The sequence below is a fragment of the Rhinolophus sinicus genome, chromosome 15 (genome assembly GCF_057876585.1).
Source record: "Rhinolophus sinicus isolate RSI-liver-muscle chromosome 15, RSI-T2T, whole genome shotgun sequence".
Classification (NCBI taxonomy): domain Eukaryota; kingdom Metazoa; phylum Chordata; class Mammalia; order Chiroptera; family Rhinolophidae; genus Rhinolophus; species Rhinolophus sinicus.
In genome coordinates, this window is record NC_142515.1 from 117,515,219 (window position 1) to 117,530,088 (window position 14,870).

Below are 14,870 nucleotides of genomic sequence, written 5' to 3' on the forward strand. Positions count from 1 at the left end.
ATTTCTTATTGAATTGCCACCTATTCCATTAGTAGAAAAAAAATTAAAAATAAAAACAAATTATATACATATATACATATGTATGTGTGTATATATATATATATATATGCATCTCTAGAGCACTGCAGTTATGTTTTAATTGAATCAAAGGACCACAGGAAGGTAGAGATGAAAGTAATTTTAGAAGTCACTTAACCTACTCTAACAACTAGCAAGAAAGTATACCTGCCATTTTCTGATACATGGCATGAAACCTATGCTTAGAAGATCCCAATCATCAAGTGAAAGGAATATGTTTTTTCCATTAGACAGACAGGGATAAAAATCCCCTGTCTGCTACTTGAGCAAGTTTTGTAACCCTGTTGAGCCTGTGGAGATAATCACACCCAACCAGTTTGACCTTTTGTAAGGAATGAATGAGATAACATCTATAAAACAGCCATCACTAGATAGGGCACGGCGTGTACATAGGAGACTTCCTTCTTTACTTCAAATACTTACACTGCTTTTTAAGGTAACCCAGACTTTGAAACTATAGAACCTTTGACAATTGAAATCGACAACCCTGTAACCATAAATTTTTCTCCTCTCTAAGCAGGTGGAATTCTTCTCATTCTCACTGTCTTCTGTCTTTCCCGATGTGCCAGATACCCAGGCCTACCTACCGTCATCTTCCTGGTTACCATGCTCTGGTATCCTCGAGTTCACCATAACCCTCCTTTTAGGATGGCATGTCCAGAAATGCATGTAGTGTCCCGTGGAGAGGACTCAGCCTTCCTCTGAGTGCATATGTTGCTTAATACTGTTCTTTCTTATATAGCAAACTTATACAGGATTATTAGAAACACTCTGTGACCTGGTCACTCAAAGAGGCAACATAGTCTTACATCTTTTAAGTCCTTTCTTCATTTTGGAGCTTTTCTGTGGTTGACATAGCGTGTTTTGACTTAGATTCTGAAATCCAATTAGAATAAAGAAGCATTTTAAATGTGGCTAGTGATGCAGTGGGCAAAAAGTCTAATCTTAATTCTATGCCACTGGAAATTATCCCACACTTGACATGCTTTATTAAAATTTTCCCTATATTTAAATAGTTGTACAGGTTTTTAAAAGTCCTGGAAATCTACTTTTCTTATTCTAATTATAAATTGAATTTTTGAAAAAATTTGGTAGGTGTTTTGTCATCTAAGAGTATTTTGAGTCGTTAAATTTCGTGGACCTTGATCTAAACTGAAAGCCCACAGTCCTCCCTTTATCTTACCAGCCTATGATATCAGCCGACTGTGAACCAATGAAACTACCTTCACGTCATCCTTTTCTTGTAACTTGCTGTTGTAGAAGCACAGGCAGGGTCTGTGCTTCTGAATTTATAAATTCCTCTGAATTTATTTTCTCATCTATAAAATGTATAATTCAACTTGAAGATTTTTTAAAGTCACTTTTACGTCTGCAAAATCTATGATTCTGTGATTTCTGTACTACTCTCAAAGCTCTTATTGACACCATACTTACATTATATTCATTTTTACACAGACCTGCCGGTTTAAAACTGACACAGTCCAGCAGTCTATGGCCTGAAAAATGATGTTCTGTTAAGATCAATTCATCAGATGACTGTAGAGTCTAATAAAGCTCTGCAAGATATTAGCTATAAAACCTTGGCTCATAATTTCAAGATGGTATGCCCATAGTGCTGAAGTTAGATGTAATTAAATGTGAAATGGTCTCAGTTTAGCATGGGAGGAAATCAGCTTTTTGATCAAAAGGAAAGATTTCCTATTAAGTTTTTTTTAAAATTAGATTTATTGGGATGACATTGGTTAATAAGATTATACAAGTTTCAAGTGTACAATTCTATAATACGTCATCTATACATTGCATTGTGTACTCGTCACTCAAAGTTTAGTCTCCTTCCATCACCATATATTTGACCCCTTTACCCTCTTCCACCTCCCCCTACTCCCTTCCTCTCTGGTAACCACCTTTCTGTTGTCTGTGTCAATGAGGTTTATTTGTTTTGTTTTGTTTGTTCATTTGTTGCTTTGTTTTATATCCCACATATGAGTGAAATCATGTGGTTCTTATCTTTTTCCGTCTGACTTATTTCACTTAGCATGATAATCTCAAGATCCATCTATATTATTGCAAATGGCGTGTTTCATCTTTTCTTACGGCCGAGTAGTATTCCATTGTCTATTTACTTTTAGTTGGTAATTTCCCTTTGTGGGAGTTTGAAGAGCTATAGTAGTTAAAAGAATAAAATATTAAATGGCAATACTGTTAATAAATAACCACCCAGCAGAGAGAGCTAGGAGGACTCTAACTTTTATTTTTAGAGGCCTGAATGATTTGACAGGACGCCTGCAGTGGGGGACTTGTGATCCAGGATACAGTAGTTATCAGTGACAGAAAAGGGCGGGGTGGGAAGAATAAGCAAATATCAAGTCACGCACGTTGGGTTTTATTTAAGGAAATGTCACCTCATGTAGGCAGTGATGTGTTTAAAAGTGAGACATTTCCTTTACTTGTTTCTATTTTAAGTGATTGCTTTGACAGGTCTTTGAAGAAAAAATCATTTTCCTTCCTGCAGATTCAGTAACTGCCCTTAAATGTCTGATTATGTCACGTTTTCAGTGGGGACAACAACATTGTGATTTGCTTCCATGGTGATCTACCTGCCAGCGATGGCTGAGACCAGTAACATTGAATTGTCAGGGTACCTTGCAAGGCAGCCACTAATTAATGATTTGTCATAATCTCCCAGTGAGGAAATTACTAATATTACTGAACACATCCTTTGCAGTTTGCACATACAGGGTGCTTAAAAATTCATTTGTGGTCATGAAGAAATGACCATTTGTTCTATTCTTAGCAGGAAGCAAGTAAACAGCCCCAAGAGCACCTGTGTCCACACTCTGACACAGTCAGGGGCCTCCAGCTCAAAGTTTTCTGGCTGCCTCATAGGCCATGTTGCTTTTAATTCCAGCTGAATCATAGAAGGATTATGTGTGAAGCATGTTTTTCAAACTTTTATTTATTTAAGTGTGTTTTTCCAGGACCCATCAGCTCCAAGTCAAATAGTTGTTTCAACCTAGTTGTGGAGGGCGTAGTTCACAGTGGCCCATGTGGGGATCAAACTGGCAACCCTCATGTTATGAGCACCGCGCTCTAACCAGCTGAGCTAACCGGCCACTCTGTGTGTGAGGTATTTTTAATGTATTATTGTGATCTCCAGAGATTAAAGTTAGTATATAACAAATTAATTCAATTATAAAACTGACCCCCCTCCCCCCAAAAAAGACAAGCTTTTAATGTAGTAATTTTTTGCTTAGAAAGCCTATACAACAAACAGACTGGGAACTGTTAAATGTACTGTGGTAATTGTAGGGGGAAAGGCATCTGGCATAAGTTAGTCTCCTGTACTTGGAGTAAGGACTGTTACAAGGTCGTTTCGGCCAGTGGTCTACTCCTCAGCCAGAGCCAACCTATATGTGGCCTCTGGGAAAGAGAGTATTTCTATAGTATTATGTTGATAGATTGTGGTTAATATTTAACCTAAATTTGTGATCACATGTAATATTTACACTGTGATAGATAAATAATTAGATGATAGATAGATAGATAGATAGATAGATAGATAGATAGATAGATAGATAGAGGACTCAGTACTTCCCTCCTAATGGGGAACATTGGAGAGGAACCAAGATTTCAACAAAGTTGTTAAGATTTGCTGCAGATAACCTTCACCTTAAAACGGGACAGGAGGGAGTGTTAGTGAGGATGATATTGGTGATAATAGTAATAACAATAGCTGACATTTATCCAGGACTTGTTTATGACTTGTACTGTGCTAAGTTTTTTGCATGAATCATCTTACTTAATCCTTATAACAATCTCATTGTTCTTGTTCATATGGAGAAATTGTAATGGGAAGAGATGGAGTATCTGCTAAAGTTTATGCAGCTAGTAGGGGCTGAAACTGGGCGGAGGAAAAAAAGCAAGCATTACTTCAGAGCCTTTCTCTTTACTTTGTGCATCTGAAAATCCAAGGGGACCTTATAGTCACCTATTCAGCCCCCCACGGCCCTTTATCCCAGGGCCCCCCAACACACACACAGACACACACACACACACACACACACACACACGTTGTATGACTGAACCCCCTCCACAGCTGCCAGTGTCGGGAATGGACCTCTTCGGAAGTGTTTTTTCCTCGTTCCCAGAATTCTTCAATCATGAGGCAGACCAGTTATTTTCAACTATTCTTTTCAACCGCAGCATGATTGATTAGGTGTTTTAAACTAATTCAGATTGCTATGTGGTCTCTTTGAAATAATTATGAGTGTCGTTTGTCCATATGTGGCCACTGGGTGGTACACAAAGACATTCTTTTGCAGAATTTCTTTTAACACCGACCAAAGCAAACTGCTCTGATCAGCCCTCTGTGCCTCCAACACCACCCTCATGGCATGTCCACGGTTGATCAATCGGCTAGATCAGTGGTTTGTAACCTTGTTTGATTATATATTATCCCTACTACTTAGAAAGGTTCAGACTACACAACCAAGATATGTCTATATCTTTATATACAAACAATACAACAATCATAACCATTATTAAATGTTTCCTATAGGCCACTCTCTGTTCTAAGAACTTTGTAAATGTTGACTTACAACACTTCATAGCAGTTCTTTGAAGGAGGTATTATTATGATTAACACCATGTAGAGATAAGGAAATTGAGACATTAAATATTAAATAATTTTCCGTGGGCCACTGAAGTTGAAAGCCTGAACCAAACTGGAAGCTGGGTGTTCTGACTCCAGAGCCCACACTCTGAGCCAGTTACTCAGACTCAGAGTCTGACTCAGAGTAACATGTGTTACTCTACTAATATATACTTTATGGAATATATGAAAAATAGGAATTTTAAAAGAATGAGATATACATTGGTAATAATTGATGGAACAAACGAATAAAATATTTCTCTGGGATGAGCAGTGTAGGGATTTCAAGCACTCTGACAAGCCAATAGAAGAAATAACATAGGACAAGGAGACTTTTCTTAGTCACATTAAGTTATCAATATCTTAAAATCTACTGTGTATTTCCTACTTAATGTGCAGCACAAAGTTCAACAAGTAGACAAATTACTTGTACAATTGACAATAGAAATTATGTAAGGCTCCCTTTTGCTCAGTTAATCATTTGTCTTCCAGACAAGCTTCTACTTCACTTTGTCACTGGCTTTACAGTCCTTTTAAGTCCTGTAGGTCTTACCAAACAATAGGAAACGCTTGGTGTTTTAAACGATTTGGTCTTTTAAACTAAGATTGTTGTGCGAAACAATTATGACTGTTGTTTGTCTGGATTTGGCCACTGATGTGGTCAACGCCTGGTCAACAGTTTCAGTATAGGAGGTTTTCAGGGGCTGCAGTTGGTTGAAAGGAGGCCCTGGAAGCTATGGAGCTTCTTTAAAACTGACGTGACCTTTACAGGGCACTTTTCATAAGACTGTGAGCAATAACCAGTTTTCTGCCTTAAAACCTGGAGGAACTGATAGAGATCAAACCACCCCTTGACAACTGAGTGTGATTGAAATTCTGAATACTGTGAATATTCATGAGATAGATCATAGAAAATAATTTTTATTTCCAATGAATAGTAGTATGGCATATTTCAGATTTGCCATAATTGGAGCTGCTTTTAAGCCCAATTACCAAGGCTTACTTTTAACCTACACAACCTGGAAATTTAGAATCTTTTATTGTCCAAAGTGTCATTCTGCAAATATGTTATCTCTTTTAAGATAAGGAGTCCATGTGACATAGATTTGGCCTCATTTAAGTAAGATGAGCAGGAGACAATGTAATTTATGAGCTGAAGTAACAGAAGGATGCTGAGTCGGGTTTTGTTAAACTAATCTTATGGCTGGCAAGGATGACATGTCAGATGTTTCATTCATTTTAAATACCAAACCATTTCCATAAATCATTTTTATAATGTTAAATACATTATATAGGTACAATACCAACGGAGGGTGTGCTTAAATGTGTCAGACATGTTCGTTTGCTTTGCTACATAGTGTGTTTCTCATTTCATTTTCCAACGATGTACTTAACCGATTATTTTTTATGGGCTGATCCATATTTTAGTTTTATTCACGCAGTCGTGTTTGCTGGTGCTTTGACGCTTATTGGATCCTTTCTTGTACATAGAGATTCAACCCATGTGACTGTCATCATAGTATGTCTTTCTTCCTTCTTACACCAAAAGCAAAAGGAATTTCCTTTTTTAATACATCTGTCAATGAGAAATACGTTTGTCAGTGAGAGACAACAAGCGATAGGATGCTTTGGGAGCTATTTAGCACACGACTGCCTCTGAAACAGCTCCCCTGTATAAGATAATGTGTTCTAGTTCAGAATATTTAAGGTTGAGTTTCTTTACTGTGTGAATGCTCTACTATTTTCTTTTCTCCCCTAACTCCCCTACCCTGTTTAACAGCAGACAAACCCAGGGAGCACTGAATGAATCCGATGATCCTGAAACAGGCTGTCTGTCTGATAACAAGCCAACTTCTCGACACTTCTATCCTGTCGCCTTGCTACTTGTCAGCTCACACCTGCTAGTTGTGTGGCTCATTTTAAGTCTCGCATTACTATTAGCCAAATACCAATAAGATTTACGTTGTGTTCCTTTCTTTTCTACAAATGACAATGGACTTTAAATTATGGGGACAATGCTGTAATATTTCTACATTTTAAGAGTCACAGAATTTAAAACAAACAAATGTTCGAATTGTGTTTCATTTGTTTTTCCTAAAATCTAAAAAAAAAAAAAAAAAGAAAGAAAGAAAGAAAAAGAAGTACTATGCATTCAGTGAATTATGTTGCTCTTTTGTTCATGGAAAAGTGTTTCCCACTGTCAACTAGCTCAAGAAGAATTTTTAAATTAATGTCTTTGGCCTAAGACAAAGAACAGAATCCTGAAAGCTTGACGTTCTGCACCTCCTGTTCCTCTTCCCATTAAATTTATTAAAGAAATTAAGATGGAATTTGCACAACACCCTGAAACCCTAATACAAGTCCTAAATATGTGGGAGGTTCCAGACTTTATTTCCACTGTGCTAATGTCATTGTTGCCATCAGCTGACAGAATCTGCTGTTTGATTTCTTAACCTGTTGGTTTTGTTATTTCTTTGCTGCAATTAACCCCTTTCTGTCAAGTAACTTTATGGAGAGAATGGCATTTATGTTTTGTAATTAAATTAACCTGTTTGTAATATTGTTTGGGTTGATTTGGCTTTCAGAGTACTTTTCTATTCTTCTTAACAAGGTCTTGTTTGTGTCTCGATGCCCCTTTTTCAGCACCTGTGACTTCTGTACTGTCTGTGCACAAGCACTCTTCCTTTATAAAGCAGAGACTTGGACCAGGCTGTTCCGAAAGCCATTTTTCTCTTCATTGCACAGCTAACATAATGAAGTAAACTAGAAATTGAACTTTCCTTTAAAAATCTATAGGGCCAGACTTAATAAATTAAATGCCTTATTCCTAGAACCTGTATCCTTAGGGCTACGTATAGATTTTAATGTGTTTTAAAGAGACTAAGAAATTAATTTGTGGAAACGTTATAAAAAGGCAGATATATTTATGAAATTAAAGTGACACTGTATTGTGGAGCAAATTATATTTAAAGAGTTTATTAAACCTTAAATGTCTGTTGAGAGCAAAGAGACTTGAACCATCTCTTTCCGAAGGCAATAATGGTATTGGGCCTGGCCTAGGATTTAATTTTGTAAGATGTATCATCATTTGTGGAAAAAAAAAAAATGTAGAGTTGAATCTTTGTTATTTTTACTTGGACTGTTGCCGCAACTCTGCATTGAACAAATAAAGCATATTTATTTATTCTGTGTTTCATGAAGTTGTACTTTTTCCCCTTTCACCAGAGAAGGATGCCGCATAGAGAATGTACTGAAGAATATCAAATGCAGAAAGTATGCTTTCAACATGCTACAGCTGATGGCTTTCCCCAAGTACTACAGACCTCCAGAGGGGACTTACGGAAAAGCTGACACCTAACTTTACCAACATGTAAATAAACAGGAACACAAATTCGCTTCAGTGGGATAATCTCTACCTTTTTTATTTTTTATTTTTTTTTATTGTTGTGAATTGGTGGAGCGCGATGATCAAGGATGTTTGCCCAAATCTAGGAATTACTTGAATCAGTTATGAGCGTATTACTCTGAACGAAACCCATTTAAAAAACTTATGTAATATTGCCCTTTCTAGTCCTAAATTTCTAAGTGTTGACTCTTGCTGGTTGAGATCAGCTCAAAAATTGTAACTTTCATTCATGGAGTATTTTAATGAAAAGACGTTCTGAGAAAACATCGGTGCCACAGAAGACTCAAGGTGAGTTACGGTGGCTCTCTCCCTCCATAAGGAAGATAGGAGTGTTTAAAGGGGAGAGGGACCTTGTGGTATTATTTCATATTTCTTTCTCACAGATAACCTCGGAGCCCCTTTTTGAGATTTACAAAACAATTTTTCTAGTGAATTGAAAGTAGGTAACATTAACTCATGATCTCAATTAAAGAACAGTTTACAGGTATGCTCGTCAAGACTTTTGCCCTCCAGCTGAAATGTGACTACTCCTCCTAAACAGGCAGCTAAACAGTGTTAGTAAAGCCATAAAAATACTTTTCAAAAACATGGTATCTGTGAGGACAGAGTCCCAGAGAGCAGTTTCCAGGCTCTCGGCCTCACGTTGAGGGGTGCTCACTCGAGTAGTAGGTGGCCGTAGGCTGTGGCTAATTGACCTTCTGCTGTTACCAGTTAGTCAATTAGCCACTGATACAACTGCCGGGGCTGCGCTGGTTGGTGAGTGAGTCGAGGGGAGTCAGAGAGCTGAGAGTCGGTCGGTTGGCAGGCAGAGAAGCAGAGGGCAGGTTGCAGGTCGTGTGACTTCAGCCTCCAGTGAGACTATAGTAGTATGACTCCCATATCTATGGCTCCGTGGGTGTTCCTTTTTGGCCTCACCATATCCTGTGTTCTTATGTGGGGAGAGGGACCGGAGACCCCTCAGGCTGCCCCGCACAACAAATGGCACAGAGAGCAGGGTCTCCTGCACAACAGTATCCTTTCAAAACTCTGACTTGGGTTGTATGGCTCAGTTGTAGAAGTAGCAACAGAGGAAGTTTAGTAGTGTAATAAGCAAAGCACGGTAAGGAGTTGAACCTGCAAGGAAACTAAAGATAATCAGCCTGTTGATGTTCAGAATGAAATTCCCATCAGCCTGAACCTTGTAGTCAAGCCCATGAAAGTCAATAAGATATCCTTGAGATGTTTTCTAGCAGCCATCTTGGTATATAATGTAGATGGTGTAAGTATGCATTATCTAGCATAGATTAATATATGTGAATAAACATTTTAAAACATATGCAACCGTGACTAATGGTAAAGCAAAACAATTATTTCTGTTAATCTGAATTTCAAATTTGTCCTTACGTAGTAAAATAACACCATAAATTATCCTAAATCCCAAATTAGAAGTTGCCTTAGAAATTATCTTGTATAACACGATTGTAAATGGGTGAAATAAAGCACAGGGAAGATATGCCCCTAAACAGCCAGCTGGATAATTTTAAAGCCATGATTACAATCTCTCCTTACCTTCCTAGCTTTGTCTCTTCTCCAAATTCCTTTGCCAAGTAAACATGAAAGTTAGGGGATAATGCTAGTTAGTTAAATATAAATTGACATTTATTGCTGGAATTAAAGCTTAGATTACAACAGCCTGGACAAATGAAACCTATTTTCTCCAAATTTTAAGGATTTGTTATTTTTCCTTTCTCATTAGAGAAGCATGTCATCCAAAGCATAAATCTCCCTTGGAAATGCCAGAGGCTTGTTATATAGACATCTCTCAGCTATGATCATATTCAATGGTGACACTATGAGGCTTTTTCCATAGCTAATGTGATAGCTCCTTCACTAAGACGCCTGTTGAGATAAGGATTCCATAACGATCTCTAAGTTCGTGTTGGGTTTTTCAAATTAAATTTTAGATAACTCTTTGGGACTTTTAATACTAGAATTATCAATCTATTATTTTAGCTAATGGCTGTAGGCATTATATTTGAGGCAGCTGCTAAACTATCTTTTTAATAAAAGGGGCTATGTAGTATGTCTATTCATGGATAAAGTTATGTTGGTGTTCTCCCTTATACCTCAGTCTCCATTTCAGTGATTAAGTATAATCTTTGAATTGCTCAATTACATTTGATAACGGTAAGATTTGTGGTTATTTTCATTATTCCACTGGATTTAAGGTAAAGAGGTTGGGATGACAGAGGTTTCCTTGAATAACTGTGAAGCCTTCTTCAGTATATCAAATGGTCATCTGAGTTCCAAGAGACTTTAAGTGACTTATTCTGTAAATACTCTTATAAACAAGAATTTTTGTTTGCATTTGTAAAAATGAAACCTCTTGACTCACATGTGGAAAAATATGTATTAAGTAGAAAGCCACCAATAGGGTTTTTAATTTGGGGAATACATTTCAAAGATTTTTTTTTTTCTTTTATAGTAACTACTAAATAGATGTTTCAAAGTGTAGAACTTACTGTAGTACAAATGCATAAAAGTTTTCTGTTTATTATTAACATAGTCATCGGCATTTCCTTACAGGAATCCTATATTTATTCATATAGTTAAAAGTGGATTTTTATCAAGGAAATTCGTGTTTCATGTCGACAATATTTCCCCTTTCCTGAGAGATATTCCATGTATCCTTGAAAAATCACTATTTCTGAAGTTATTAAGGCTTTCTAAATCAAAGAGCCAAAGTTTAACAATAAGTGTAAAATCTCCTTTGTACAGACACAGCTTGTAATGCTTTTCTGTCTATATTTTCATTTGAAAGATACATCAGCAGTCCTATTTTAAGAGATCATGTCGAGCCAGAAAGTGAACCAAGAAAATGACATTTCCAAACAAGAAATTTTTCTTTTTTTGCTCAAAAATGTTTCCCTTAATGTCATCAAATGTAGATATCAATTCTGTATTCGCTATTTACAGTCCTACAGAGAGCATATTTAAAAACAAGGGAAGGTGGAATCCAGGTCATGTTTGGCCCAATGACAAAAGATCCAGCACCCGGGAGTGCTCCCCAGAGCAGCTGAGCGTAAACATTTGAAATATTTTATTGAAATAGCCCCACCCTTACAGGCAACCATTTGTTTATTTCTCATGTGGTTGTTTTTTTCTTGTAAATATTGCCTTGAGTTTGTCTCCAGCCTGCCAAAACAGTCATTTGATGTAAATAGTCTGGTCAGTCCAATAAGCTGGTGAATCAGAGCAACCATTTGACCCAGCTGACAAATTGGACTAAAATGACCAACAGCTCAGTTAGAGCAGTATACCATGTACCTAACCTCCAGTCCTTACTTCATAAGATTAACAGATAGAAAAGAAAGCTATTTATTACAAAGCACTGCTTTTCTTGCCAAGTATATCAAACCCCTCCCAATGTAAAGTTTGACAGGTGCCGAGAAGAGGCTGTACCTGTGGTGTGCTGGCACTGATGGGAACTGACTCCCGACAGCGGATCAGTAAATTATCAGCAATTCTATAAGCCACTTGCTAAACACAACCATCATTAAATATTCAAATACAATTGACCGCATTTTATTAAAGGCAAAGGTTGTAATCAAAACTACACATTCTAATTATTTTACTACATCTTACAATGTACCTCTGCTCTTGAGGTCATTTATGTCCATTGTATCTGCACGCTGTATTGTATAGCATGTCCCTGCACACCCCCGCTGGCTCCATGTTCAGTAACAACACGTTGGCAGCTGGAAATTGACCACTGCTACCAACCAGGGCCTTTAATTCCTGGAAATCCCATTGTTCAGTATTTATTGGCATACAATTGAATGCCACCATTACTTTTTCTCCAGAAGATCATTGGAAGCCGTATACAGTATTTAAAATGAAATTAAATGCAATCACTCATCTTCAGATGGCTGCAATTTTGTTCTAGTTTTTACCCTCTTTAAAGACTCCGATTGGACTATAAGTAACATTTGATGTTCATATTTTATTCATAATTAAATAATTTAATCACAGAGATGCATTTAAAACCGCATCTCTCTATGATGTTTGGCAAGCAAAATCTTGGCAATGCAACTTCAGTGTAAGCAATAACAACTCCAGGCTAAATTCAGGGAGATGTTAGCTTAATTAGAGTATCACTGAAAATGTGCTTCAGTATCAATTTTTTAGTTTATAATTTTAGCATTTGCTAAACACAAGAAAAAACACAAACAGTAACATATTACTGTACCCTGTTTCTAATAAATATAGCTCCATGGAAACTCAAACTGTTAGGTTAAACAAATTAAACTCTGGCAGTGTGCTAAATCACTGCTGCTGTTTTAGGTGTTTGATTTCCAAACAGGATGGTGTATCAATTGTTTAGTTCCATATACAGGGCTCCTTTTGTAATTGTGGAGGAAATAAATTAACTTTTACCACACATTCAAGAAGCTGGTCTGAGAAAAACTGTGATCAGCAGTTACGGAGGGAAGCAAACATATTGAACACAAGTTGTTCTTAAGAGCTAGAGACTTTACAAATTAAAAACTACTGGAGAGAATGATTTGCTGGGAGTTGTGTCATTGATTGACAATTTTAGTGTGAATTCACCTTCGTTTAGCCCAGCTGTAAACTGCAAAGGCTATGCTTTTTTCCTCATGTTTATGTTTCATTGCTTTCTAAAGGAAATCCCACTATGTTAATATCTTTTATTTCTTTGGCAGTTTTAAATTAGAAACTTCTCACCAAACAGAAGCTGTCTTTCAGAACAGAAAAATAAAATTGGTTTACATAAAATACCGCAAGCCTATTAGGTATAGAGTCAAGGTATGGAAATTTGGATTTTTACTTTTTGAGTCATAATGGACGTTAGTCACTCTTTGAATTTTGTTTCTAAAAAAGTAAGAGAACGCCTAAAGCATCTCTGATGTCAAAGAAACAAACCATATTTGGCTATTAGTAACAAAGAGGCAGAAAAAATTGTGAGGTAATATTAACACAAAACAATGTACATGCCCTCATTCCTCCTGACCTTGAATTGGTATGGGTTACATGAACATTTAGAATTTTAAATTAAAAAAGTAAAACAAGGCTCACAATTAAGTGTAGTACCCAGAGAGAGTGAATGTCAAGGGAGAGAAGACGTAATACCAGTGACACTGCCTGATAAACCCTTTCTGGCTTATCTTTTAGTAAAAAGAGTTATTTAAGAAGATGTTGCATTTTCACACACAAAGTCTGAATAGATTCATAGTCTTCTTAAAATCATCTAAATTATTCCGAAGGGCACACAATCCAACAGTACATTTTTAATGATGTGGTTTTGTTAACTGGCAAGCAATATTAACTCAACTATTGGCAAGATTGCTGTATTATCTATATAGATCTGTGATGCTTTTATATCACTGTCATTAAAAAATATTTCCCATCAAAGAACTTCATATTTTTAAAAGGTAGATTCCATGTATCTATAACACTGTATAGACACCCATTTCACTGTACTTGTGTACTCCTCTGCCCACATATACTTCTTATGTGACTATTTATTATTTTATTTAACCTAACATCTAATTTTCAGATTCTCGTGATCTGAAATGTCACCACTTGTTTTCTTATCTGTTTCTTATCTTGTTTTCTTATCTATTTACTTATCTGAAGTGTTGCCACTTGTTTTCTTTTTATATTAAATATATATTATAGATGAACTAATGTGTATTCCTAGGAATTGAGGCACAAATAGGTTAGATCATTTTATGTTGGCATTGGGAGAAATATCATTTTGTTTTATTGTTCTGTGGACACCATATTCATTGTACACTGTGTGTATATTTTTTGTTTAAATAAAAGTGATTTTTATTTTTTATGTTTCTGTCTTTTTCTCCCTGTTATACATTTTTTCCATTATCATCAATATAGCGATGTCCAAAAATTAATGAAAATATTAGAAGTTTAGACCAAACAATATTTCATAAAGAACAGACTAATTGAATGCAGGACTACAATAACAGTGCAAATTTTACATGAGTACAATTTTAGTCTCATCGTTACTAGCAGAATGCACCTTCAGAGTGGCTATTGTGTGAGAGCCATATCAACCACAATTTTCTGAATAGTTCAAGAACCAAATACCAATGCTTCAACACTGGGCAAATTACTGATCTTTGTGGTGAAGAATATATGTCGAGTCAACTGAGCACAGGCAATAACTTTTCTGTATAGCTATTTGGATCTGATCACTTATAATTCATTATAGGAGTTGATAGTAGAAAGCAAATCTCAGAGGGTTTTAATTAGATCTTGTCGCAAAGGCGTTAACCACGTGAAGCCCCTGCTTTTATGTAAAGAAAGAATAAAGTTTTGCCACCTGGAGAATTTCAAGAACATATCTGATCCTGCAGCAAGAAACATTCCACTTCTGTGACATCATCATCAGTATTTGTTTGTGCTAACGTGTCTTTCTACATCTGAGCAGGAACAATGTTCAGATCAGATAATCCTGTGATGAAACAATGCACAGTGAATTATAGCAAAATGCTGCCTCCATCAAACCAGAAGAGCAGCCTGCAGGAAGTGGTAGGACTCTGTCATCTTAAATATCAATGCGATGGTTCTTTGTGTGTTGTAAGGGGCTAACACTCCCACTCAAAGTCAGAGTAAGGGTCTCAGGACATTTGCTCCAGGACTGTACTTTGGTATCTCCAGGGAGTGGAAGCAGGAGGGTGGGTTGATGTAGTTGGAACATGTCAAGTCACACCC

General features: G+C 36.6%; 1 protein-coding gene across 8 annotated transcripts in view; it reads left to right on the forward strand.

The window, feature by feature from the left end:
- INPP4B (inositol polyphosphate-4-phosphatase type II B) overlaps positions 1–13,977 on the forward strand; it is a 579,259-nt gene extending 565,282 nt beyond the window's left edge. For 5 of the 8 annotated variants that reach the window (XM_019730782.3, XM_019730779.3, XM_088792593.1 and 2 more), the window contains one exon: positions 6,510–7,920. In XM_019730782.3, coding sequence (XP_019586341.2) covers positions 6,510–6,684 — 175 coding nt within the window. In that variant the 3' untranslated portion in view covers positions 6,685–7,920. Of the gene's footprint in view, positions 1–6,509; positions 7,921–7,954 lie in introns of those variants that run through there. The other 3 variants (XM_074338475.2, XM_074338478.2, XM_019730781.3) reach the window with 3 other exon arrangements.
- Positions 13,978–14,870: the final 893 nt, after the last annotated feature.